General features: G+C 40.2%; 1 protein-coding gene across 1 annotated transcript; it reads right to left on the bottom strand.

Moving 5' to 3' along the window:
- Positions 1-348: 348 nt before the first annotated feature.
- On the bottom strand, positions 349-4030 carry LOC144827773 (uncharacterized). Its single transcript, XM_078685963.1, has 2 exons — positions 2927-4030; positions 349-416 (listed from the first exon to the last, which is right to left on the bottom strand). The coding sequence occupies exon 1, from the start codon at positions 3841-3843 to the stop codon at positions 2941-2943; it is 903 nt and encodes a 300-aa protein (XP_078542089.1). The 5' UTR covers positions 3844-4030; the 3' UTR covers positions 349-416; positions 2927-2940.
- Positions 4031-26150: the final 22120 nt, after the last annotated feature.

Genomic DNA, 26150 nt, shown 5'->3' with positions numbered 1-26150 from the left:
GGTGGGGCTATGCAGGTACTGACAGTCATTTAAAGGTACATAGTGTTTACACATTGTGCACGTGTTTATAAACATAAAGAAAATACCATTATAAGCTAAGTCTGTCCATTGTAAACATTGTTTCATGTAAACAATTGTAACACTTCCAAGTATGATTGGGAATTAATTGTTAAGCCATATTCTTGATGTTCAAAGTATAAGACCAGATGTTAGTACTTGATATACAGACGAAATATTCATACTGTCTGTTTAACATGCGCCCTTACGCCAGCCATAATATGCGGTATTGTGTTAGATTCACACAATATCCGGATTCATTGTTCATGTATTATATTGCCCCAGTGGGCAAAAGTCCATCACAATTATCAGACTTGACTTCCAATAATGCCCATGTGGGCGGTGGTATCTCCCATATCCTGTAATGGAAAAAAAAGAAAAACAAGACTATAGCTGTTGGATATTTACATTTGTAGATCAGTGCAAAACATCTGTTTTAAAAACTATTAAAATTTAAACTTCAGATACCAAAAAAGCAGCAGCATATTCAACATCACAGAAAAACCATATTTTATGTTTGGAGGTGAATGGCTAACTCTTCACCCAAATTGTGTCCCATGGGCTGCAAGGTATTGTACATTATAATGTACTTTGATTCGAGTTTCCGTAACTCTAGCCACCTGTTGCCTCCCCTCTCATTAAGATCAACGCTGTCCAAAACACAAAATTTCATCAAATTAGGATTTTTGTTATGTAACAGCGAAAAATGCCTCGCTACAGGATATTGCTGATTCTCATTTCTTATTGCTCTCTGATGCTCCAAAATTCTTAATTTTGCCTGTTTCGTTGTACAGCCTATATAAAATTTCTTTCAAGGACACTCAAGAGCGTAAACCACATATTGCGTTGTACAACTGAGATGCTTGGTAATTTTATGAGCACCTCTGTCTTTAGACAGTTCAATTGATTTCCGAGTACAACTATATTTACAGGCTTTACATCTGTAACATGGAAAAAAACCTTGAATAGAATTGGTTTTTTCACTCTCTTTTATCAGTGTACTACTTAAGGTGTCCTTCAGAGATTTGGCTTTCCTGTAAGTCAGTGAAGGAATTTCATGGATTGCCTCTTTGACATCATTGTCCAATTTCAGAGTCTCCCAATATTTAGTTAGGCACTTACGCAGTTTCCATGATTGACTGTTATAGGTCGTAATAAAACGTACCTTATCATCTTCTTTACGTTCCTTTGGGATTAATAGATCTTTCCTGTCCATCGCATTGACCTTTGTTAGTGCCTGCTGTATTATTTTTTCACTGTACCCCCTCTCAGAGAATCGCTGCATCATAAGTTTACTTTCATCATGAAAACCCTCTGCAGAACTACAGTTTCTTTTGGCCCTTATTAGTTCACCCAAGGGAATACTGCGTATAAGGCTTTGGGGATGACTACTCCCTGCATGTAGCAGGCTATTTCCAGCAGTCAATTTGCGAAATAAGGTGCTAGTGAGATTACCATCCTTGACTGCAAGTTTGATGTCCAAGAATTCCAATTGATCTTTACTGATTACACTCGTGAATTTTAGATTAAGAGAGTTGTCATTCAAAATGGCTTCAAATTCGTGTATTTGGTCCAAGGTACCATCCCAAACACAGAAAATGTCGTCTATGTACCTTTTCCAAAGGATGACGTGGGCACTATAGTGGGCGATCTTCTTCACCACTAGTTCCTCCCACCAGCCCAGATATAAACAAGCCAGGCTGGGGGAAAAACAAGTGCCCATCGCCACCCCCCGGATCTGTTTAAACATGGATTTGTTGAAAATGAAATAGTTGTTATTCATACACTCCCAAATCATGTCAAGTAACATGTGGGTGTGTGATAGAAGGGAAATCGATCTGTTTCTGAGATAGAATTTACATGCTTCTACCCCTAGCTCCTGTGGAATGCTGGTATACAAACTGGCCACATCAAAGCTAACCAGCCAATATTGGGGACTCCACACCACATCATTGATGATACCTAAAAAATCAGATGAGTCCCTAACATATGAGGGTAATTCACTCACATAAGGCTGCAAAAAATGGTCCACATATCTGCTTGTTTTCTCATACAGACTACCCACCGACGATACAATAGGTCTGCCGGGGGGGGTCTGTAAATTTTTGTGTAACTTTGGGAGGAAATATAGCGCCGGTATCTTTGGATATTTTACGTGGAGGTAATTAAACTCATCCTCCTCAAGTATACCTCTGGCTTTCCAGTCACACAATTTGTCAGCATAAGTACCCTTGGATGCATTATAGTCCTCTCTGGTTTTTTTCATGTAACTCTGTGTATCAGATAACTGCATCAAACCTTCTTTCAGGTACATGTCAATAGGCCATACCACCACATTTCCACCCTTGTCACTATTCCTGATCACCACATCTACCCAACTTTCCATTTCCTTAAGGGCAAGAAACTGTTTTTTGTTAAGATTCCAGTTAGTTTTAGGCTTCATTCTGTCCAAACGTCTCATTTCTTGTATCATTCCACGTTCAAAGCTATCAATGTAACTGTTCGTAATTTGAGGAACAAACACTGATTTTGGTTTAAAACCACTGCCACTAGTCATGTGAATTGTATCCTCAGTGTCAATCAAGTTAAGTACAGCATTGTCATATACATCATCACAGCCCGCCAATAATTGTACAGATTGCAGCAGTTCTGCGTCATTGATACTTAAAGTACTTAATTTCTCTGTCATTGGATCTTTTCTGAGTCGCGGTTTATTGGCAAACCACTTTCGCAGTTTAAGTTTCCGTGTGAAACAAAAAAGATCAATGCGAGCACTGGTGAAATTGAAGGTGGAAGTTGGACAGAATGAAAGCCCTCTGGAAAGTACTTCAATTTGTACAGGTGTTAAAGTGCGGTTAGAAAGATTTACCACTGTCATGGAGCTTATATTTTCGCCGCCTTGCCTCTGGTTACCACTCCTGTTGTACTTGGCGCCGCTTCGGATGACCTGTTGCCTCTTCCGCGCCCTCCTCTGCCGCCTCTTCCACGCCCTTTTGTTGGAGTGCCTGTCTGGCGTTCCTTGGTCATTAGGGCTACTTCCTTTAAAATAAGTTCTTTTACTGGAATTTGTTCTACTGGTTCAGAAACATCACTTTCAATTGATCCAGTATCTTCTTCCAAAGTTACATTATCACTTGGAATAGTTGTTTCAGGATTTGGCACCATTGCCTTTTTCCCGGGTGTAGCATGACTTTTGGTAGTAGATTTTTTAGCGGCATCCCTGATTACCTCATACCGCTTTGCAAATGTCAAAATTTGGCCCTTGCTGTAATCTACCTCGTCACGGTAAAATTTACGTTGTTTCTTTTCTTTGATTTCATCCTCAATTTTATCAAGGCGTTTATGCATTTTCTCCATTTCAGCAGAAAACTCAATATCAGTATACTTAGCTTTCAGTTTCTCAATTATTGCCTCGTTCTCTGTGTTAATTTTGGCACACTCCTTCTCAGCATTTTTGACGAGCATTTTCAACATATTGATCGAGCAAATATGGTTATTTTCCATCCAGTCACTGATTAACTCGGGGTCTGGATCTTGAAATGTGGGTATAATGAAGATCCGCAGGCCACGCGGTATTCTGTTGCACTCTAGGTATTTTGTTAAGGCAGCCGCCTCCCACCAGCGCGACTGCTCGCGTTTTAAATTCTTCCAAAGTGCATCCCAAAGCATTTTTGCTTCATTCACATGCTTACCGGGTGGTTGAATTGTTTCCCCTTGACCGGTTTCCTTTGATGTGAACAGTTTGGCTGCTGCTTCCGCCCTTCTACTGTTCCTTGATTCTGCCATTCCGTTTGACACAACAAACCAGCCGGTATGTTGTTGCTGCACCGTGTTTTCCGTATAGCGCTGACTACTGGCTGTCACTGTTACCCAATCCAGGGCGGGAAATCGTTTTTCAAACTGTGCCTTCACTCCGACCAGATAACACACTGTCGGATATCCGTTTAAGCTTTCGTAAATTCAAAGCTTACGTCTGTTTTCCCAATGCGATTCCTCAGTTCAAGTGCAGCCATAAATCAGGCGGGCAAAAGCAATTACTTCAAAATTGCACACACAGAGTTAGCGTGCTTAAGCCTCTTTGACGGCGGGCTCACGACGGGGTACGCCAGCCCCTAATATTCCACACACTCCTGGTCGCGCTTCATTTGTGAAAAACCAGAGTCGGAGCCCAATTGCATTACGATGCTGTCAGTTTATTTGGCAGAGCAAACCCAACGCGTTTCGAGATCCGCCGATCTCTTGCTCACGGGTGGGGCTATGCAGGTACTGACAGTCATTTAAAGGTACATAGTGTTTACACATTGTGCACGTGTTTATAAACATAAAGAAAATACCATTATAAGCTAAGTCTGTCCATTGTAAACATTGTTTCATGTAAACAATTGTAACACTTCCAAGTATGATTGGGAATTAATTGTTAAGCCATATTCTTGATGTTCAAAGTATAAGACCAGATGTTAGTACTTGATATACAGACGAAATATTCATACTGTCTGTTTAACATGCGCCCTTACGCCAGCCATAATATGCGGTATTGTGTTAGATTCACACAATATCCGGATTCATTGTTCATGTATTATATTGCCCCAGTGGGCAAAAGTCCATCACAATTATCAGACTTGACTTCCAATATATATATATATATATTCTCTGAAAAAACCATAGGTTATAGACCATATATAGTTAGGAATTAGCATTTAAAAAACCTTATTTTACTCACACAAAACCATTGAAATTCCATATATAGTTAGTTGCACTAACTATATATCGCGCACCCGTAATCCACTGCTGATGATGTCACATATTACATCATTCATGACATGGTCAGTGACATCACTGATGACATCACTGATGACATCTCAAATGACATCACTGATGACAACATCCAGTGATTATGTGTTTCTGTAAAGTTTAAATATGTTTTACATATTGAAGAATGAGTGGATGTATAAGTGTCTCAATGAAGGTTTTAGTAGGTGCGTGATTGACTGTATGAGTGAGTGATTAAATGCGTCTTACTAAATGCACGGGTTAGTGACTAAACTGTCTGAAAGTGTGCATCAGCATGTCTGTTGTTGTGCAAGCTGCTGCATGTGTTGATCAGTAGCTATATAAGTAGCTATATGGGTTATTGATTGGTTGCACAAGTATTTGTATGGGAGACTGAGTGTGTGTATGACTGGCTGGGAGGTGTGTGACTCTGTGCAGATCAATGTGTACTTGTATCATTGATTCTATAAGAGAGTAAGTATGTGTTAGTATATGTTTTAAAATGTAAGGTACTCTATGTTTAACTGTGTAGATTAGAAAATGGAACTGTGATTGATTCTTTACAGGACTGACTAGGTGTGTGAGTAACTCCATGGATGAGTGGCAGAGTGTGAGTGTCTGTATAGGTGTATGAGTGCATATGATAGTGTTGTAAAGATGAGTGATTGTATGTATGAATGATTGTATGGGTGAATGAGTGAATGTGTGTGTAGACGTAGGAATCAGTGAGTGGGTATGTAGTAACTAGTATTGGTGTGTCAATGGTTTCAAAAATTATACTCTGTATTTAACACTGGGTGTAACAGAGGTTATATTAAAGTGTGAGGAGATGCATTGTATTGTCACATTAATGATATCATCATTGATGTGACCATTGATGTCAAATGAGATATCATCAGTGATGTCATTTGAGATGTCATCAGTGATGTCATCAGTGATGTCACTGACCATGTCATGAATGATGTAATATGTGACATCATCAGCAGTGGATTACGGGTGCGCGATATATAGTTAGTGCAACTAACTATATATGGAATTTCAATGGTTTTGTGTGAGTAAAATAAGGTTTTTTAAATGCTAATTCCTAAATATATATGGTCTATAACCTATGGTTTTTTCAGTGAATTTTCAAGGTTTTGTAAATGCTAATTCCTAACTATATATGGTCTATAACCTATGGTTTTTTCTGTGAATTTCATTGGTTTTTTAACAGCTAATATCTGTAGCTGTAAAATGTATTCTTCTTTAAATCCAAAAATATATTTTATATGTTTATGAATAATTTTTTTTTTTAAATATTTTTTTTTCTTCGTTCCCGCTTCGCGAATCGGGAAGCTTCCCGTTAGCTGACCTTGATGCCGCGAAATAGACCGCGAGCCGGTAAACGTTTCTTTACCGCAACTGCCGCGTTAGAAAACAACATCGTGACGCCTCCCGTCCGCATGACGTTTCGCGTTGTCGCGTGATACGTCATATGACGTGCTACGTTAGCGAACTCGTACGCTTACCGAGTCGCAAAGCACAGGTTTCTGGAAGCAAACCGGGAGGCCCTGCAAAGCGCGTAACGTAAACACAGCAGGTCATGTGACTTGGTAATAACACTTTTCATTGGTTCATTTCACTTTCGGTTTCCTAATGATGTAAGACTAGGTCATATGATCTAAAATGAACACTTTTCATTGGTTGAGAACTATTTTTTTTCCCAAATGGTGAAAATCCCTCCTTCTTTCCTCACTCTGACTTTCATCATTGTGAGAGAAAGACCCTTTGTTACCAGTGAGCAATGGCTTCTTTACTAGCTTCAGCTGGTGCTTCCCCACCACCTCCACCACATCCAAGGAAGAGTGGACCACCTGCTAAAGTTATAATTCAGCAAGAAGAGGAAGAAGAGGAACAGGACGACCTAGATAATCTCCCTATTATGGCCAGAAGATCTGTTGTACCGGAAGTAACGGGACCAGAGGGCAGGGAGATGGTGCCAAATATACAAACGAGATTTCGTGAAGTAAAACAAGTCTGCGTACATTGCAGTGGAATCATTTGCTACGCAGAAAGTAGCATCACTCTGATCAACAGAGCTATTAACAATCATGCTCATGTTTGTCCGAAACTCCCCAAACAATAAATTCTTTTTTTTGTTTTCTTCCTCCTGTTGAGCCCTTTACAATGAATCGTTTTCGTTGCCCCCTCCGAAAAAAAAACAAAAAAAATATAAAACTGTTCAGAAAAATTCAAAAAAAGTAAAAAAAATGTTCAGAAAAATAATAAAAAAAATATAAAACAACAAAAACAATTAAAAAAAAAGTTCTTTTCAGAACTACCTCCCCGTTATAAAAAAATTGGTACAATATTTGCAACTGTGCCAACCTCTATTTCTCTTAGTTCGCTTCCCAGTTCGCTCCCCGGTACGCGAACCGGAAGCGAACCCAAAATTTTTTTTTATAAAAAAGAACAGTAAGTATAAGGGAAGGAAACAGACAGTTATGTTAAAAGAAAGACAGCTATAGGGGAGTAAACTAGAGATACTATTACCCGTAATCCACTGCTGATGATGTCACATATTACATCATTCATGACATGCTCAGTGACATCATCAGCAGAGGATTGCGGGTAACAGTATCCCTAGTTTATTCCCTATAGCTGTGTTTCTTTTAACATAACTGTCTGTTTCCTTCCCTTATACTTACTGTTCTTTTAAAAAAAAAATTTTTAGATCTGTCAGAAACAGTGAAAGTAATGAAATATAAAAGACTACGTAGAATATGAGCACTGTATGCAACAACTTTGACACTGACAGAAGCCTCACCTTCTCCATGCCTCCTACACAGTTCTACATGTACATCATAAATGCAAACAGAACAGAATTAATTATACATGTTAAATGGTTTATTTTTGCTGTTCTCAGAATGTATCAAATTTCACTAAAACAGTGACTTGAAGGTATTCATCATATAACAGCGGGGAAAAAAAAACACAATCAAAATGATTGTGTTTAAAAAACCCATACATTACAAATCAGAATTCAGAACTCCTTAAAGTTAACTTACTTTCCATGACGGCCAAGGATGTCCTATGAACAGCTTACACTCTGTTGTGCTGTTATTACTTTCAACCCGCCACTTTCTGAAAGAAAACCTCCATCGTTTTCAAAAACATGTTACATACAATAAATGACTTCTCGCTCTCTACCACACGATTCCACAAGGCCAAATCGTGTCAGAGCCATGTATAACTCTTGGATTTCTTGTAAGCCAATCCCGTCTTTTCGCATTTCCGCAACTTTCAGAATTAAAATGTTGAAGATCATTTACACAATCCTGGACTAGTAATATCTTCCCCTTCTTGCTCAATCATGTTCTACATTTCCTATCACACTGATACTGCTTACTATGAAGCAGACTTACACTACCTTTATGACTAGTACAATTATTTAATTCTCTACATCACTTTTAATCACAAAGCAATGTAAAACAGTAGACAGCATTGCAGACTTACATTCCCTCTACTCCATGTTTTGATTCGCTGCTTCAATTAGCTTATAAAAAGAAATAGTTTTTCTGAACTCATTCAAAGTGCACGTATTTCTCAATAACGTCCAGTGTTATGGTAAAAAGTTATGTCTCTGTACTACACTTATCCTCAAGGCCAAATAGTGTAGGAGCCATAAGAACTTCTTGAAATTCCTCAGAGCACATCCCGAGATTCTTTCCCTAAAATTTTGGTTTTAAAAACACCAGGTAAGAGTTTTTAAGGTCATATGGCAATTTTTTTTTGAAAATTAAAACAGAATCATTGCAGAATGACCAGCCATTTCTACACTTTAAATAAGCTGTATAATGTCCTGATGTTATTGAAGGACCATCATGATATATAATTGCTACAGTTACAAAAGTCCTTCCTGATATTGACAACTGTGAAGCCACAAAATTTTTAATTAAAGTTGTCAATTTTGTTCCATCAGGCCTACATCGTTGGAACATTAAAATGACATACTGGCCATATGTTCGTATAAATAAAGTGGACATCATTTCAGATTTACATTGGCTACACTCCATGTTGTGATCAGCTGCTTTTACTAGCTTATTAAAAGAGACTGATTTACTGTCTGGCAAAGTTAAATATATAAATCTTTCTGAGTCTACACTAGTAGTAGCTGATACCCTACAGTTCTCGCAGTCATGCTGCCATTGATAAGAAAGCCCAAACAGGTGATCTACATCTACACCTTCATCATGCAATACATCAAGCATATACATTAAAAACTCCTGACAATCTTGCTGACTATTTTGAGAGAATTGTGTTTGGCCTGAACATCTGTCTAACAGATTTCGAATTTCAGACACACTTTCTATGTTTGTTCTATCAGTGCTACATTTCTCTAACACAGAATTTAACAAACTGCAAAATCTTTGATCCGAATTGACCACAATCTGTTCTTTTAAAGTTTCTAGAGAAAAGACAACATTAACCACTACATTAGCATAGCAGTTGACACCAGAACTGTTTTCAAATTGAAAACCAACAACATCTTCAACAGAATCCTTTTTGTTTCTGCTTATAATTTCAGGTTCATCAACTTTTCGTCTTTTTGCTACAACCTCCCCAGTATTGGTCACATTTCTTCGTTTCCGGCCTACCACACGTTTCTCAAACAAAGGATACTGAGGCAAATGTGGCGCATACTCTCTTCTCAACCTATTGTATTCCTTAACACAATCTAGATCCGCACAAATGTTTGTGACATCACACTCAATCAAGTACAATCCCGATAAAGTCCTAACTCGTGACAATGCCACATATGCCATACCCTCCTTGAACACAGAACTGCCAATATTCACCAATGCACAGTCTACACTTAAACCTTGCGATTTATGGATTGTCACCGCATATGCCAAGCAAACAGGAAACTGCTTACGACGAACATATAAGTCTTTTACAAGCAAAAATCTAGCAGAACAACGAGCAATTAGCTGTACTTCCTCAATGCCATCAAATTTAATTTTTAAAAATTCAATTCCATCTCTATTTCTGTATTTCACAAAATCAACAACATTACCCATTGATCCATTTACCAGACCTCTTTCAACATGTAAATTCCTTCTTAAAATTATACGGCAGTTCAAGCACACATTCAGAGTCTTTTCAAAACCCGCAGTTTTAGATATACTCTTCTCTAATGAATCCAATTTTGTTTTCAGATTCTCAGACAAAATAATTGTTGATCCCATATGCTCTACTCTGTCAATAGCTTCCAATTTCACAATCTCTTGCTTTTCTAAATGCAACATTTTGTTGTTGAATTTGGCACATTCTGCAAGAGTTGGCATCAAACATATTCCAGATTTTTTCTCAGTAACTTTCTGAAAAATATTCTCAGGCACAACATCTTCGTCTGGATATAAATTTGTCAGTAATCGTGCATGTAAAGCTTCTTTCCCATGCTCGGTCACTTTTCCAATTCTAACATCTTGTAGAATAGTCTTGTAAACTTCATCCTTTGCCTGACGCATATTTTCATGCAGTTCAGCATAATTGAAGTTTAACCATATATTGACGTTGCCAATACTCCCTAAGCACTTCCTGGTATCTTCATGCGTGAGCATTTTGAACACAGGTTGCCCTTTCACTGGTGTCAGCTGCAGAAGATCTCCAAAAACAATGATGTGTTTGCCACCAAATAACACATCATACTCTGTTTTGAGAACTTCTTGCATTCTCAAATGCACAAAGGCAAGCATAACATTGGAAACCATGCTTACTTCGTCAATGATAAGAAGTTTCATTTTCCTCAAGACTCTTGAAACTTCAAAACAAGCATCTCCAGATAGCTTGTGATATTCTAATTTGTTGTCATGCTCCACTGGCAGCATCAGTAAACGATGTAAAGTAATCCCTTTAATGTTATGTGCTGCCAGTCCAGTTGGAGCGGTGACAACACAAGACAGCGATGACTCTGTCCTTTCCTGCAAATAACATGAAATTGCTTTAATAAGGAAACTTTTTCCAGTTCCCGCTTCTCCACTCACGTACAGTCGGACAGGCTTCAACGACGTACATGAGCACTCTTTCTTATCATGACTTAATCCATGATCAATTTGCATGGTAAGTTCGTCATATATTTTCCTCTGCTCAACGTTGAGTTGTCTTTCCAACTCTTCTAAGTTAACCGCATCCTCCTGAGCATGTGCCATGGCTCTTTCCACTTCATTCATAGCAGTGGCAGCTTCATTTTCGATAAGAGGTCCTCCTAGTGGATCCTGACTCAATGAAGCAGAACTCTGACTGTCCTGAGAACTGTCTCTGGCAATCTCGGCTGCAATCGTTGCTTCCTGCTCAATTTCCACATTCAACATTTCTACATATTTGGGAAAAGCAGGACATTCTATGGTCTCCTTGGCAGCATTGAAAGAGTCTTCGTAACAGAGGAAATCTCCAAGCAGTTCCTCTTCTGCACGCCAAGGCTTAAAAAGTTGCAAAAGTGCTAAATAGAAAAACTCCTTTTTTTCAGGAGATTCGCCACTCAATTTTCGATGGTTTATCAAGTGGCATTTTCTTTGCTTGACCAGACATCCCTCACTTCCTATTACAGCATACACTCCTTTCTCAGTATCTTCTTTGATGTTCCTCTTGAATATGTAATTTTGCAGAACCTCATACAGACAAACATTCTCGAGGTGACTGCTTCGATTTGGATAATATGTATCCAACATGTTGCTCTTCAAAATGTCGGTACTGTTTGGCTCCTTTTCCGCCAAATACTCAATTTCCCGCACAGGTTTCAGAACTCGATTACGCGTTGCAGCAAGACCAACACTCGCCCAAACGATACTCCTGGACTTGGCATAGAGACTTGCTGAAGACAACCGGTCAGAACATTCGTAAGCTCCGATTTCTCGATGCGACAACATCTTCAGACTGAAACTGTACAACTTCTTGCTGAGGCTCTTTTCATGGGAAATGTCCTCCCACATATCCTTCAATTCTGTCTTCTCTTTTTTGGTGATGTAAGATGTCACATACCTAGCCACAGCCATACAGTTATCAGCCACAAACTGTATATCCATGTTAGCATTCCACATGGACAAAATCACCGGGTTGTAGTCGTTGATGTACTTAGACTCTTCGTTCCTCTTCAAATTGTATGTGTTTTTAGGTGATTTCTTCATCACATTATGTCGCAGCGAAGACATCAAACTGTTCACTCTTCCTTTAGAAATCACCGATCGTGGAAAGCCGAAACGACATTTGGTGTAGAACTTGTCTTTGTTCCGGAATTTACGACGACAGTACTTTCCACATCGATGGCTTTGGAAACGTAGAACTTTTTCTCTTAGGCTTTTTTTCTCCTTTGCGTTTGGAACAGCACACGTAGAATACTGTTCTATGAAACTCATCACTGAGTCGTCTGCATCCGTTCCAAATTTAGGTGCATCCTTGATCCACAGCAACATATGTATATGAGGAGCACCTCTTGCTTGGTACTCCTTCCTCCAGAAGAAATCCAACACCTCTCCAAGAGGTGGATTCTTCTTATTCATGATGAAAGACATCATACCTTCAAATCTATGATTGAAGTACCTACATACATTGACTGGATCCAAAGAGCACAGTTCTCCGGGTGTCTTGAATTCGATGTTTTCTACGTTAGCATTTGCCTCTCGTAGAAATTCAAGTAAGTCTTCCCAGCCATACTCAGCACAGCTCAAAGTGAGGAACCATGTGGGAGTTCCTAAGTTCCTCAGCATACATTTTAAATCACCATGACGACGGTACCAGTACTCATTAGTACCACGCTGACACGCCATGAGATTAATCAGGTGAGAATCCAAAATACTGTCTTGGACATTGACTTTATCCATAAAGTCACTTGCCGAGATGTTTTGCATGTGTATACCACTTTTCAAGATGTGGTTCACTGCATATGACAGTCCAGACAGATCGCTTTCAAACAGGAGATGAAACAAATAAGGAATGCATTGTCGAAACCTAGGATCTCCTGCATACAATCGCAAAGTCCGGTATTCAGAAGCAGGAATTTGATGAGGTCGCTCATCATATCTTCCTCCCTGACCTGTTGGAAAAAGCTGTGGGAAACACCGAGCTTCCAAACTTTCCTCCCAAACACTAATGGGACTCCCTTTCGCTTGTTTCATTTGAAACAACTCAATAGCATTCCCCATGACTTCCTTGGAATGCAAAGGATGAACACTATAATGTTCATATATTTCTTCACTAGTACAGGGTTCTACTTTCTCAATTTGACCAGCACACAAATCGCTATCCTCTTCCTCACTTACTTCCTCTTCTGCAACATATACATTTTTATAGTATTTATTATATTTTTTCAAATACAATGTTGCCCTTTTGACTTTCCTAACATCTACTAAATCTTGCCATATTTTCTTATTCTTTGTCGGAACCCCATTAACTAAGATAACCAGAGGTTCCTCTTCCACTTTTTCTACTCCAATTGTGTTAATGTTTTTCTTCAAATCTAGAGGCAAATAAACAACTCTTCCCTTTAATCCTCTCTGTAAATCTGATGGAGGCAATTTCCCTGTCTTTGGCTCCATTCTTACAATAGCCTGAAAGGGATGGATACTTTGAATCAAAATAGATTCATAAGTATTTAAATCCTTCAATTCAGAAGGAATTTCAACCAATTCCAGATTATTATGAACTGCTCTAGCAGGCATCTGGTTTTGATTTAATTTGTTACAACAATAAGTACACACACGTTGATCCAATCCCAAATCAAAACAATTTTCTACCATCAAGTATGTTGTAAAATCCTTCCATTCACTATTATTTTCCCTTTCACTTTTTCCATATAAATCCACTAACTTAGTCTGATTCTTATAATAAGTGCGTCGACAACACACACAAGTGAAATTTGGCCTCTCACTTGATTTCACCTCAAACGTCGCAATTTCCCTCTGGAAATTATCTGTACTGGAAACCTGTACACTATCTTCCACATTACTCTCTTCTTCTTGGTCAATTTCAACATTCTCCTCTTTACTTCCAAAGTAACAAAACTCAATTTCTTCACATATATTTTTCACATCTATTTCAGAACCATGCAAAAGAGCAGCGCATAATTGTTTTAGCATAATTGCTGGACTCTTAGCATAATACAACATTCTAACTAATTTCCTCACTTTATTATGATGCACTGCTAGCATCCTGAAATGATGAAAAACACTCTGGCATACTCTCCTGGAAAGACAAGCCAGTGAATGACCATGCAAACCTATCACTTCTCTCACTCTGCAAGGATCTAATTCTTGCAACAACTTCATTTTCTGCTTCAAACTTTTCTTACTAAATGACCGTATAAAATCACAAAGCAAATTGATGGAATCCTGTCGTACACTGCAAATACTACTACACTTCCAGGTGTACACAGGACCCTTAGGACGTCTCCCTAAAACCTCATTACCTAACACCTCTTCTATCTCTGTTCTCACAAGTTTTTCTTTTTCAACTGGACAACCATCTTTCACTTCATAAGCTCGACCACTGGTGTCAACTGCATGCACCAAATCATTATCCTGGAAATAACTCTCCTCATTAAAAAATGCCTCAGAGCTTGAACTATGCATCCATTCTCCAGAAAAAACTTCACAAAAATTACTACGATTAACTATTCTCTTCCATCTACTATTTCTTTTGAAATCATAAATTACCTTGTTTAGCTTCCTAATTCTATTGATTGTCAAAATAAATAACTTACGTTTAATTTCAAAGGCCTGATCAATAACTTTCTCAACTATTTTTTTTCTCTTATAAAAAACCACTTTCTGCTGACCTTTCTTAATATTTTTTAACAAATTCCCAATTATCCTGTTGCGGAACATTCGTTTACGAATATCCCTAAACTGTTGTTTCCTTCTACTTTCATGCATAGAGTTATCTCTTACTCTAGCAGTAACATTTCTCATTGGCCTTTCCTTACCATTTGAATTCGGTCTCCTTTTCTGGAGTGAAACATTTTCTGTAGTAATATTTTTTTTACTACACATATTTCTTATGACTGTTTTTCGACTCTTACCCGGTGCTTTCTTGGTGACTTGACAAATCTTTTTGTTAGAGGACTGCTGCAATATTCCATGCTCCTGCTGTCTTTGACGTTTTCCAGCCTTTCTTACTCTTTCTTTGCTAGGCATCCTAAAATCTTGAAATAATGTGCAGTTGAATCTGTGGTAAAATATAATAAAAAATGTTATTAACCACTATTACCCAACAGTAAATTAATAACAGTCATCAAAAACTTAACACACTACTTAAGTATATAATATACTGAAGCCTATCTTCAATTTTTCACTGAACAGGACTCATCTCTTCTTAACCTTGGATAAACCTCACCTACTCTGTGTCCCCTGCACATAATTAAATGTAAAGGGGCAGATTTATATTAACTAGCACATCCCCAGGGATGCACCAGTTAACGTGCACCGCTGCTCTGCCACCCACGGTGTGCCGCATTTACAATCAGATAGGACAAAGCTACATCAAAACCCTGCGCCTGCTTGAAGCAGGCATAGATCTTGACGCAGGTAGGCTGAAAGCTAAAGCAACAACTAAGTGTCGTGTGCAGAAGTTACAAAAAAGGAAAAATGGCGTTTAAACCAGTAATGAGACCATGCTAACGTAATACAGAGTAAAAATATCCAGGATCTACATCAGTTTGGGGTTCACGAACCTGGCAGGTACAAGGCACTGAGGCTTTCCACCGTGCATGTCTCATCCCAAAACATATGTTGTTTGTGAATGAAACAATTTCCCAGACCAAATGCTTTGGATTGGCTACTTCTAAAAAATTAAACACCCCTACTATCCCGGAGTTAGAGGAATACGATGGTTGGAGTAATTTTACTCGTTGTCTATTAAAGATTTACAGGCCCTACTCCGTAATTCTTCCTTTAACATTTCCAGTATAAATCCAAAAGGTTGACTGCTTTGGCAACGTGCCTTATCCACGGTTTAATAACGCTGCCTTTTGCTTTATATAAGTTTTCAAATTGTATGAAATATATACCAATAGGTCGTTATTAACCTTTAGGTAGTGGTTTTCTTCATCAAGTCTGGTCGCTTCCATACACATACAGATTTTCAAAGATGATCAAGAACTTTATCTGAATGGAGAGGAATGCACTGAGACGCCAGATCATTCACTAATGTGTAGGCACAGACAGTTACACGGTTCATGCAACAAACACCGACCAAATATGGCTTGCGTGTTGCAAGGCACGCCAGTTCCTGCTATCATCCCCACGTTCAAGTTCTTGGAAAATGGTAGTTATTTGATGCTCAATAATGAAGATTGTTCTGGGTTAATTAAAAGTATTCATTTTATCGTAACAGTAAATGAACGGGTTATTTGCTGCAGAAATGTTCTATTTCCTCCCACACATGAACATAGGGAGTTTTCAATCTGGCCACAAATACCAACCTTGGGAGCACATTTCAACAGCATGGCAAGAATAAGAGCTCTTTTGTCTCAGAGAGAGGTGGCCTTGAGTTCGGCCCGTGAAACTTTCGTGCTTCACATAGCGAACACCCGTACAGAGGTGCAGACCCTTTTAAATACAGATTCGACTTTGCATTTCAGCAAGATTACCCATTCATTTCCATGCAGCAGGAGGCCCATAGGAATGAAGGTGCAATTTGCGATTAGCAATTACCTCATCGCAAATTACGAATTTTTCCGACGGTGCAGGGGTATCTCAAGAACACCCTGCTGCACCCCTGAAAAAAAAATTTGGGGTCATATGGCGCACATAAATTTTGAAAACATTCCTTTACCTCAAAAACGATTTTCAACTCATAATTTGAAAACACTGCACATGGGGAAATGACTTAAAATGTCCTTAAGACACATAAAAGCATTTTTTGATTGCCTTTGCAGCATGTTTCAGTCACCTTTAACATGCCTATGTAACGGAAACATTCAAAATCTAAATTTGCCATGCACAGGTGGGAGCATATTTACAAGCAATTTGCTCCACAGACAAACTTCTTACATTGAAATGGGAAAGACTCTCAATTACCTTATAAAGAAGCAGACACCATTATGTCCTTCTCATCAATATTAAAACCATTGCTTTTTCTCAAAAACGATTTACAAGTCATAATTTGAAAACACTCCACAGCTCCTATGCACATAAAAGCCCTGTCAGTACTAATACTTCACATTTTCTCCAATTACAATTTCTCAAACAAACAAAATCTATTTGTGAAACACTTGAGACAAAGCAACATTTGAAAAACACAACTTTCTTCATAATTTTCTCCTTAAAGCACACTATTTTCTATCTAAATTAAAGAAATTTTTTCTCACCTTAGCAAGTACTTTGAGTTTCAAAACAGTCTCAGAAACACACCAATTTGTCTTCAGCAGAGCAAAAGGTATGCACTCCAGAGTCTGCAGCTATCAAAAGCACAGAAATGCTGTAATTCCTCACACAGATCTCTCATGTCACCCAATCAAAACTCTTCCCTCACTTTTTTTCAAAGCAAAACCCTTCCCCCCTCTGCCCCCTCTCTGCTTTTTCTGCATAGCAACCACCTCTTGCAAGACCTCTCACACAACAATGTTGCAATTGAACTCTGAACTCTCAGTGCACCTGCATATCCAAAGCATTCTTTCATTTAATGATTTTTTCTTCGCCACTCAAAATACATCTTTCAACGAACTCATCCATGCACACTAACTTTCTGTTTTCAGCAATCAAAATCCACCAATCACTCTTACTGCTTCATTAACACAGAAACTCCTCAGTTTTTTTCATTTTACACTCTCATTTTTTCAACTGCCATTTCATTGCCACACTTCATCTGACTGCAGGAGAACCTTCTCTCGCCATGTTTTCTGTCTGGATTGTTGGACATAGCTACATCTATTGGGCTCAAAGGTACGCTGAAAACAGGAATTTACCTAACCTCAATTTACAAGATGTGGAAATTAAGTGGTTTGGCCAAAGAGGATTAAAATGTCACCAATTGATACCATTGGTGAAAACCTTTATGCATTTGCCAAAACCTGACCTGTTAATTGTGCACTGTGGAGGTAATGATTTGGGCACTTTGACTGGGGTAGGTCTGGAAATGCTTTTAAAGGACACCTTTGAGCAATTGATGGCACTTTTTCCTCAGACTGCCTTGGTATATTCAAATATATGCCAAAGACAGAAATGGAGGTGGTCGAACCAATTTTGTCCACAAATTGAGAAATCGAGGAAGCATGTAAACAAATCTGTTTCAGCTTACATGAGAGACCATGGAATGGGCTCCCTGTACAACAATAACTTGTGTTACTACATGCAAGATATCTACAGAGGAGATGGAGTTCACTTCTCAGATGAGGGCAACAGAGTTTTCACTCTGAATTTAAGAATGTGCATTGGTACCTACTTATAAGTACCTAAATGTACCATAAACCCAAAAGCTCTTCTCAGAGCTACCCTACATCTGATCACTCACAATTATTATTGTACTCTAACTTTTTTCACTAATTTTCAAGAAAGTACGCTCCCCAGAACGCTTCCCGGTTCGCGAACCGAGCGCACTCCACGCAAAAAAACTAAAAAAACGGTATATATTTTTTTGCCCTGCGAGAACCTTTCAAAGCCTCCACATCAAACCTAGGGGGTCAGGGACGATCTACTATGCCCCCTTATGGTCATTTGCCCCTTCGCTTTGGCCTCCTCTTGTCTCTCGATCCTACCGAGAGACAAGATGGCGGCCGCTACGGACTGTTTGGAATGTTTACAGACGCCGAAAAACCAATCAGCTTCGCAAACCTCCGTAACGCGAAAAGTACGCGAAGCGGAGCGCTGTTACAGATATATATCTTTTTTTGAACGTTAATTTCTCAAAATCCACTGGAGCACATATATTGAGACCTAGCAAAGGCACATCGGGCTACCAGTCCCTACAATTTTGCCAAGTTTCGTGCAAATCCATTCAGCCGTTCGATTATTATTATTTTTTTTTTTTTTGCCCCGCGGGGCCCTTTTAAAACCTCCACATCAAACCTAGGGGGTCAGCGAGGATCTACTATTCCCCCTTATGGTCATTTGCCCCTTCGCTTTCGCCTCCTCTTGTCTCTCGATCCTACCGAGAGACAAGATGGCGGCCGCTACGGACTGTTTGGAATGTTGACAGACGCCGGAGAACCAATCAGCTTCGCTTCACAAAGCTCCGTTGCGCGAAAAGTCCGCGAACCAGACCGCTGCCTGGTCCGCGCTTACAGATATATATCTTTTTTTAAACGTTAATTTCTCAAAATCCACTGGAGCACATATATTGAGACCTACAAAAGGCACATCGGGCTACCAGTCCCTACAATTTTGCCAAGTTTCGTGCAAATCCATTCAGCCGTTCGGGCTAAAAGTGAGGCCAACCGCCCTATGGAAATTAACATGGGAAAAACGCGTTTTGGGACCCCCCTTTTTTCTCGGCCCCCCCTTGACGAACCCCCCCCAAATTTTCAAAGGCTGCTCAGAAACAAAATGTGCCATTTTCCTGAAAATTTCAGCCAATTCCGTCCACAAACGGCAAAGTTATTAGACATAGAATTTTCAAAAAACCCATAGAGAAAAAATCCTAACTATATATACCTACTGGCGACCGCCAGTAGGTAATATATATATTTTAAATCTGTATTTATTTATAACATTTTAAAATAAATTAAAATGATTAGTTTATTAATTGTTTTAAAGTAAATATGTATATATTACATTTTATATATGTATGTTTAAATTTGTTAATTACATTATTTGTTATATTTGTCAAAATGTACATTACTTCTAAATACTTTTTTAAAAGATAACTTTATTATTTAATTTATTTAACATCATGTTTTGTATATAAGAAACGATATTTTGTACATTGATATTTTTTACATCTATATTATTTTTCGATGTTTTTGTACCTTACATTATAAAGATAGTATGTCGACATTTTTTACATCGATTTTTATGTTTGGATATTTCTGTATGGGGATATTTTGGTATTCGATATTGTGTCAGTGATCTGGTGGGAACCCTGCAGCAGTGGCCAATGTGGCCTTAGGGGAAAGTAGTCCCCAGGGGCTGAACAATGACCATGCCATAATGTCCCTCAGCTGAGAGATAGAATCAAAGGGTGAGTCACTGCTCCGAGGGATACTGGCGCTAGCAGAACCATGGTTAAGAAGAGATTGTCTCCCCAGAGCAGTACACCGGGCAGGTGTGTCGCGTGACTCCAGCCCATGGGGAGGAGACTTTCCCACCGAATGCCCCGGTTACCCTAGAGTGGAGTGGGGAGGTGACGCAGAGAAGGGTCATAGTAAAGCCTCAAATGCCCATTGACTGCATTCTGGGGAATGAGGTGCCCCCAGTATCAGGAGAACTGAGAGGGGCGGCCATCACAGGCGAACTGACAGCTCCGTTTTCTGGGGGTATCACTCCTAAATGGATGGTACAGAACCCTGATGTAGGGATAAAATGAGGAAGGACTTACCCCTGAGTCCTGTTCAGCCCAAGGGTACAAACCCTATGTTAAAGGATCAGTTTCAGGATAACACCCCTGAACTGGTGGGAGGGTCAGTTGAAAAAGGATGCAAGGCACCTGGGTCTACTGCCTCCACTCTGATTAACCAGAGGCAAGGGATCCCTGGATGGCCATGTTCTTGTTACTGCCAGCTGTCAGTGGCCTTTGTTGGTTGCTGTTCTTATGGACAGTTTTCCTTGGGTTGGGAACAGAAGTCAGAGCCAAGGGGTGAAATGGACCACATTATTTCGGTGCCCATGGTGGCACTGTCTACCTACTAGGATGCATCTGTGAGCAAGTTAAAGTTAGGGGCTGCACAGATGGGTTCCACAGATGTGGAGTAGGAGTCCCCATGGGTTATCATTCTGGTCCCAGAGAGTATAGACAGAGGGGTGCAACTGGGTTCAGACAGGCGTGAAATTGGCAAGTACCCCTGCAGTACTGGGCCATTGTCCTGGTTCTATCTCCCTAAGCAGGAAAGTCTATCAAGATATTGATTAGACTACCTGGCTTTAGGCTGGGGGAATTGTGCCGGAAAATGGCCCTCTCTGAAGGGTCATCCCAAAAATGTTGCCTTCCTCCTCCTATTTGTCTGACCTTTTTGTTGGCCTTAAGACTCTGAGCACTTTACCACTGCTGACCAGTGCTAAAGTGCCTGTGCTTCTCCCCTAAAAATGGTGACAATGGTGTCTACATGATTGGCATATTTAGTTTAATTACAGGTGCCTTGTAAAGTGGTCTACCATGTAGCCAGGGTATGTATTCTAGTTGCTACTAGTAAGTCTGCAGCACTGATAGTGTCACCAACATAAGTAGTCTTTCAAACCTGTCTCAGGCCTACCATTGCAGAGCCTGTGTGTGCAGTTAGTTGCCACTTCAACTTGGCAATTAAAACTACTTGCCACGCCTTAAGCTCCTCATTTATTACACATGTGTCACCCCTAAGGTATGCCGTTGGTAGTCCAAAGGGCAGGGTGGTGTGTAGATAAAACCTAGGACATGTACTTTTAATTTTGATATATCCTAGTAGTGACCAACAGTAAAATTTTCTTTTCACTACAATGAGGCCTACTCTCATAGGCTAGCATTGGGAATTCCTTAATACACTTTTAAGCTGTAATTCCTGATCAGAATGAAGTAGCTGCATCATGTTTTATATATTTGGAATGGTAATGATGAACTTAAGATTACTATTTTTTTTACATGCCAATTTTAGAAAGTGAATAATTTACAACAAGGGGTGGTGAGGTGTAATTTGCATACAGCCAGGTTCTGAAACTGGGATGGTGCAATGAGCTAAAAAACGGTGTTGGATCTAGCCCTGATCTCTTGACTGGGTGAGAGTACTCTGCTTAATTCAGAGACTCTGTCCATCACCATCCCTTGTTGTAAATAATTTTAGAAAGTGGGCATTTCTCTTCTTTTACTGCTCTGTGTGGCTCTGAGTGCCCTGCAGCCTGTCGCCAATACACACCTAGGGTGGGTGGCATCTACTCTTTAGGCATTCCCTCTAGACAGCCCCAAACAGAGAAAGAGTGGGTTTGACAGAGAGCTCATCTGCATTCATCTACATTCTGATAGCTCTTCCCGGCCTGGAAGAGGGGTGAGCTGACACTTACACCTGAATAGGCTGTATCCCACACAAATGGCTGATTACCCCCTATTGATGGCCTGGGAGACTGGGCTAGGATGTTAGGGGACCAGTGCACTTCAAGGCCTGCTTTGAAGTCATCCCCATTTCAAAGGCACATTTGGGTATAAGTACTGGGGCTCTGACCCTACCAAGATAGTACATCACTGGACCTGTAAAGACCTCTACCAGGAGAAAGGACTGTGGTGCTACAAGGATTTCCACTCTGTCTGACTGCTACGCTGAAGGAACTGCTTTCCGCTTTGCTGAGCTGCCCTGCTGTCGGCTAATCTCTGCCCTACAGAGGACAAGGACTGGACCCATCTCACTTGAACCCAGATTGACTCCAAGGGCTTGCTGGCTTGCCCCCTGTTCTGAAGTAACAGGGCCATCAAAGACTTCCTGCAACTCTACAACAGCACCTGGACTCTGTCATCTGTTTATCCATATTTATTTTGGGTTTCGTAGAAAAATTAAGCTGAAAGTAGAATATTTCCACATGTATTTAATTGAGAAATATATACTCTTACTTGGATTTCTGGCAGGTTTCAATTGAAAGAACGCCTACAGATAAGACATCAATATACTTGTATAAAAATATACAAATTAATTATCAACCTTGTGTGTATCTGCTGCTTTTTCAACCTTATTACTAAAATGTCTTTCTTTTTAGCTCCCTTTCCTGTCAATCAGCACTGCTATTGGCCTGGCAGTCATAACTGATTTATAATCACTCAAAAACAACATAATTTCCATTTTTCATCTACATCTACATTTTAACATAAATACAGACAGTAAAATAGATATTTGTTTCTGAATTTATCTGTAAAAATGGAAAGCAGGGAGTCTTATATATAAAGCTATGTAATTCAACACAATTGAGGGTTATTCTTCTTACATATTCAGCATGGGCCCTCTCTCCTAGGCTCTTATAGGGATCCCACTCCCTCAGTCCTACACAAAATTCTGTTTCGTTTGAGTCTGTATGCTTAATAATGTTGACAGGCTTTTTCTTGTATTGGACTATGCAGATTATCTCAAAACTGAGTTTAAATTCTTATTCTACATTCTTTGTTTTGTTTTAACTGGTGTTGGATTTTCCTATTCTTTTGCAGTTCTCCATTCCTGAATTGTTGGGCACAAGAGTATAGGTTAGGTATTTTGACCCAAATATTTATGTTGCAGTTGAATACCATTATTGTGGCCCTACCATCACAAAGGTTACTTGATGACATAGCACACACAGGTACCTCTTCCCTTATATGCCTCTGTGAGGGTGTATCCTTTCCCCCTGTCCCGATGAAGACCTGGTTCAAAATGATCTACTAACGCTTGAAAAGATTAAAGTCTACATAAACTAATAGCTTGATCTATCCAATCACAAATGGGTATAGCATTGAGTTGACTGTTTATACTTTGTGGGGCATATTTACCAAGCAACAAAGCCACATTGTGTGGCCCTGCGTGGCTTGGTAAATCTGGAGTAAAGTAAGTAGCATTATTTTGCCCAAGGGAGGCACTGCATGGAGGGAGTTTGTCTGTTCCCACGCACCCACCCATGGATTTTGGTGCACTTCCAGATTTCCATGAGTGATAGACGAGGGAATGCTTCAAAATGCTTCACCATCCCAGAAGAGGAGTAACGAGAAGAGATATGTTTATTTCTCCTTGCTTTTTTCCTCTTTCCTGTCGAAAGACCAAACAAAATCAGAGGATTGTTTTTGTGCAGCAAGGTGTACTTTCCTGCACAAAAACAATCCTGCCTGCAACGCAGGTGCCGTTGCACCATGGTGCAAGGGTGCCTTCTCTGGCACTAGGCAGCACATAGTTACTACTGATGGTCATGCTTCCCCTTTTAAAAATATCTAAAGACAGGAACCACCATGATGAGTAAGAGGAAGAGCATATTTGTGTATCTCAGTTGTAACTATACCTTTCTCTGATCTGAGTATAAGGGCACATTTTTTCATGGTAACTTGCGAAATCTATTGTTACCTCAAATATGTGAAGAGAAACACTATAATAATGATGCTTGTGTCAACACATTATTTATGATGTGCGTTTCATTCCTACTAGGTTTTGCATACTCCTTGCAATTTACTGAATTTCTTAGTTCTTATTGCTGACAATTCAGAAGGGTATTGATAGAATATTGGTATCTGATGCAGTGGTGTCAAACATTGAGAAATGTCTTATTAGATAAAATTTGCAGTACATGTCTTTTTATTCACATTTTGGAGCGTTGTGGCTTATATTTTATAGTGATTTATTACTTTTGTAAATATATATGACTTTACTGAAAATTATTTTCTAGATAGATTACATAATGAATCAATTGTTCCACCTCATTTATCAGTGTTACATTCTCATGGAGAGTATTTTTTGCTAATCATTCTGAAGTGTGATTTCTAAAACACCTTTCAAACAGAATTTGGACACAGAGAGCCATATTTACAAAATTGTACTTAGACTTTTGGTGAAAGTTCACTATTGTTTGCAATTCACAAACAAGTGTATTTTAAATGTAGCATCTTTACAACTGGGGAGACTCTGCAGTTGGGGCAGAGAACTCTGCACATAGGAAGATAGGCCTGTCCTATGTGCAGATTTCTTTGTCCTGACTGCGGAGTATCCGCAGTCATAAAGATACAACACTTAAAATACATTCACTTAATCAATCAATCAATCAGGGCAATTGCAAGCACACTACTCACCCATGAGGGTCTCAAGACGCTGGGGGGGGGGGGGGGGGGGTAAGCAGCTCCGCTCAGTCGAAGAGCCAGGTCTTGAGTGCCTTCCTGAAGATGTTCAGGCAGGGTGTGCATCTGATTTAGATCGGGAGCTCGTTCTAGGTATTGGCCGTGATGTAGGAGAAGGCTTTACCACCTGTTCTGGTTCTGCAGATGCGAGGGGTTTTGTCGAGGTCGGCGGATCAGAGGTTTCTCTGGGGTACTTGGAAGGAGATTCTCACATTGAGCTATTGTGGTCCGGTGTTGTGGAGGCATTTGTAGGTGTGAGTGAGAATCTTGGAAGTAACTCTCTTCTCAACGGGGAGCCAGTGGAGGTTCTGCAGGTGTTGGGTGATGTGTTTGTGTCGAGGGATGCAGAGGATGAGTCTAGCTGCGGTGTTCTGTGTGGTCTGGAGTTTGCAGAGCAGAGACCTGTTGATCCCAGATTAGATGGCGTTTCCGTTGTCCAGTCTGCTGCTTATGAGTGCGTGGGTGATGATCTTCCTTGATTCGGGGTGGACCCATTTGACGGTCTTTCAGAGGATGCGGAGGTTGACCTGTTGGGTCATGGAGAGGAGGGAGTCAAGTACGATGCCGAAGTTTCGGCCAGGGTCTGTGGGGCTGGGAGGGCTGCAGAGGGTGGTGGCCCACCAGGTGTTGTCCCATGCAGAAGGGGGAAGGTCTGAGGACTAGGGCCTCTGTCTTCTCCGAGTTGAGCTTCAGGCAGCTGCTGCTCATTCATTCCTTCCTGGAAGTTGAGTCTGGTAGTGATGGGGTCCTTGGTGAGGGAGAGGATATGCTGGGTGTTGTCGACAAAGGGTACTATGCTGAGTCTGTGCTGTCTGACGAGGCAACGAGGGGGGCCATGTAGATGTTGAAGAGCGTGGGCCTGAGCGACGATCCTTGGGGTACTCTGCAGTTGATTTCCGTGGGTTTGGAGAGGAAGGGTAGCAATCTGATTCTTTGGGTTCTGCCGGTGAGGAAGGAGCGGATACAATCGAGGGTGGTTCCCTGTATGCTGGCGTCGTAGAGTCCGGCGGTGAGTGTGCAGTTGGAGACGGTGTTGAACACTGCGCAGAGGTCGAGTAGGTTCAGGGCCATAATGAGTCCATGGTCGAGGAGGTTGCGGATGTCATCTGTGGCGGCGAGTAGAGCAGTCTCGATGCTGTGGTTGCTGCAGAATCTGGATTGGGATGGGTCGAGGCTGGAGTTTTCTTCGATGAATTTTTCAGTTGTGCATTGATGGTCTTCTCTGTGACTTAGGCCACAAAGGCGAGGAGGAAGAAAGGTTGGTAGTTCTTGAGATCCGTGGGATCTGCTGAGGGCTTCTTGAGCAGGTGTCTGACTTCTGCACGTTTCCAGTCATTGGGAAAGATGCCAGTCTTGAAGGTGGCATTGATGGTGCGTCGTAGTTCTGGAGCAGTGTT

The sequence above is a fragment of the Lissotriton helveticus genome, chromosome 4_1 (genome assembly GCF_964261635.1).
Source record: "Lissotriton helveticus chromosome 4_1, aLisHel1.1, whole genome shotgun sequence".
In the NCBI taxonomy this organism is placed as follows: Eukaryota; Metazoa; Chordata; class Amphibia; order Caudata; family Salamandridae; genus Lissotriton; species Lissotriton helveticus.
This window is presented reverse-complemented; position numbering and strand designations above follow the sequence as displayed.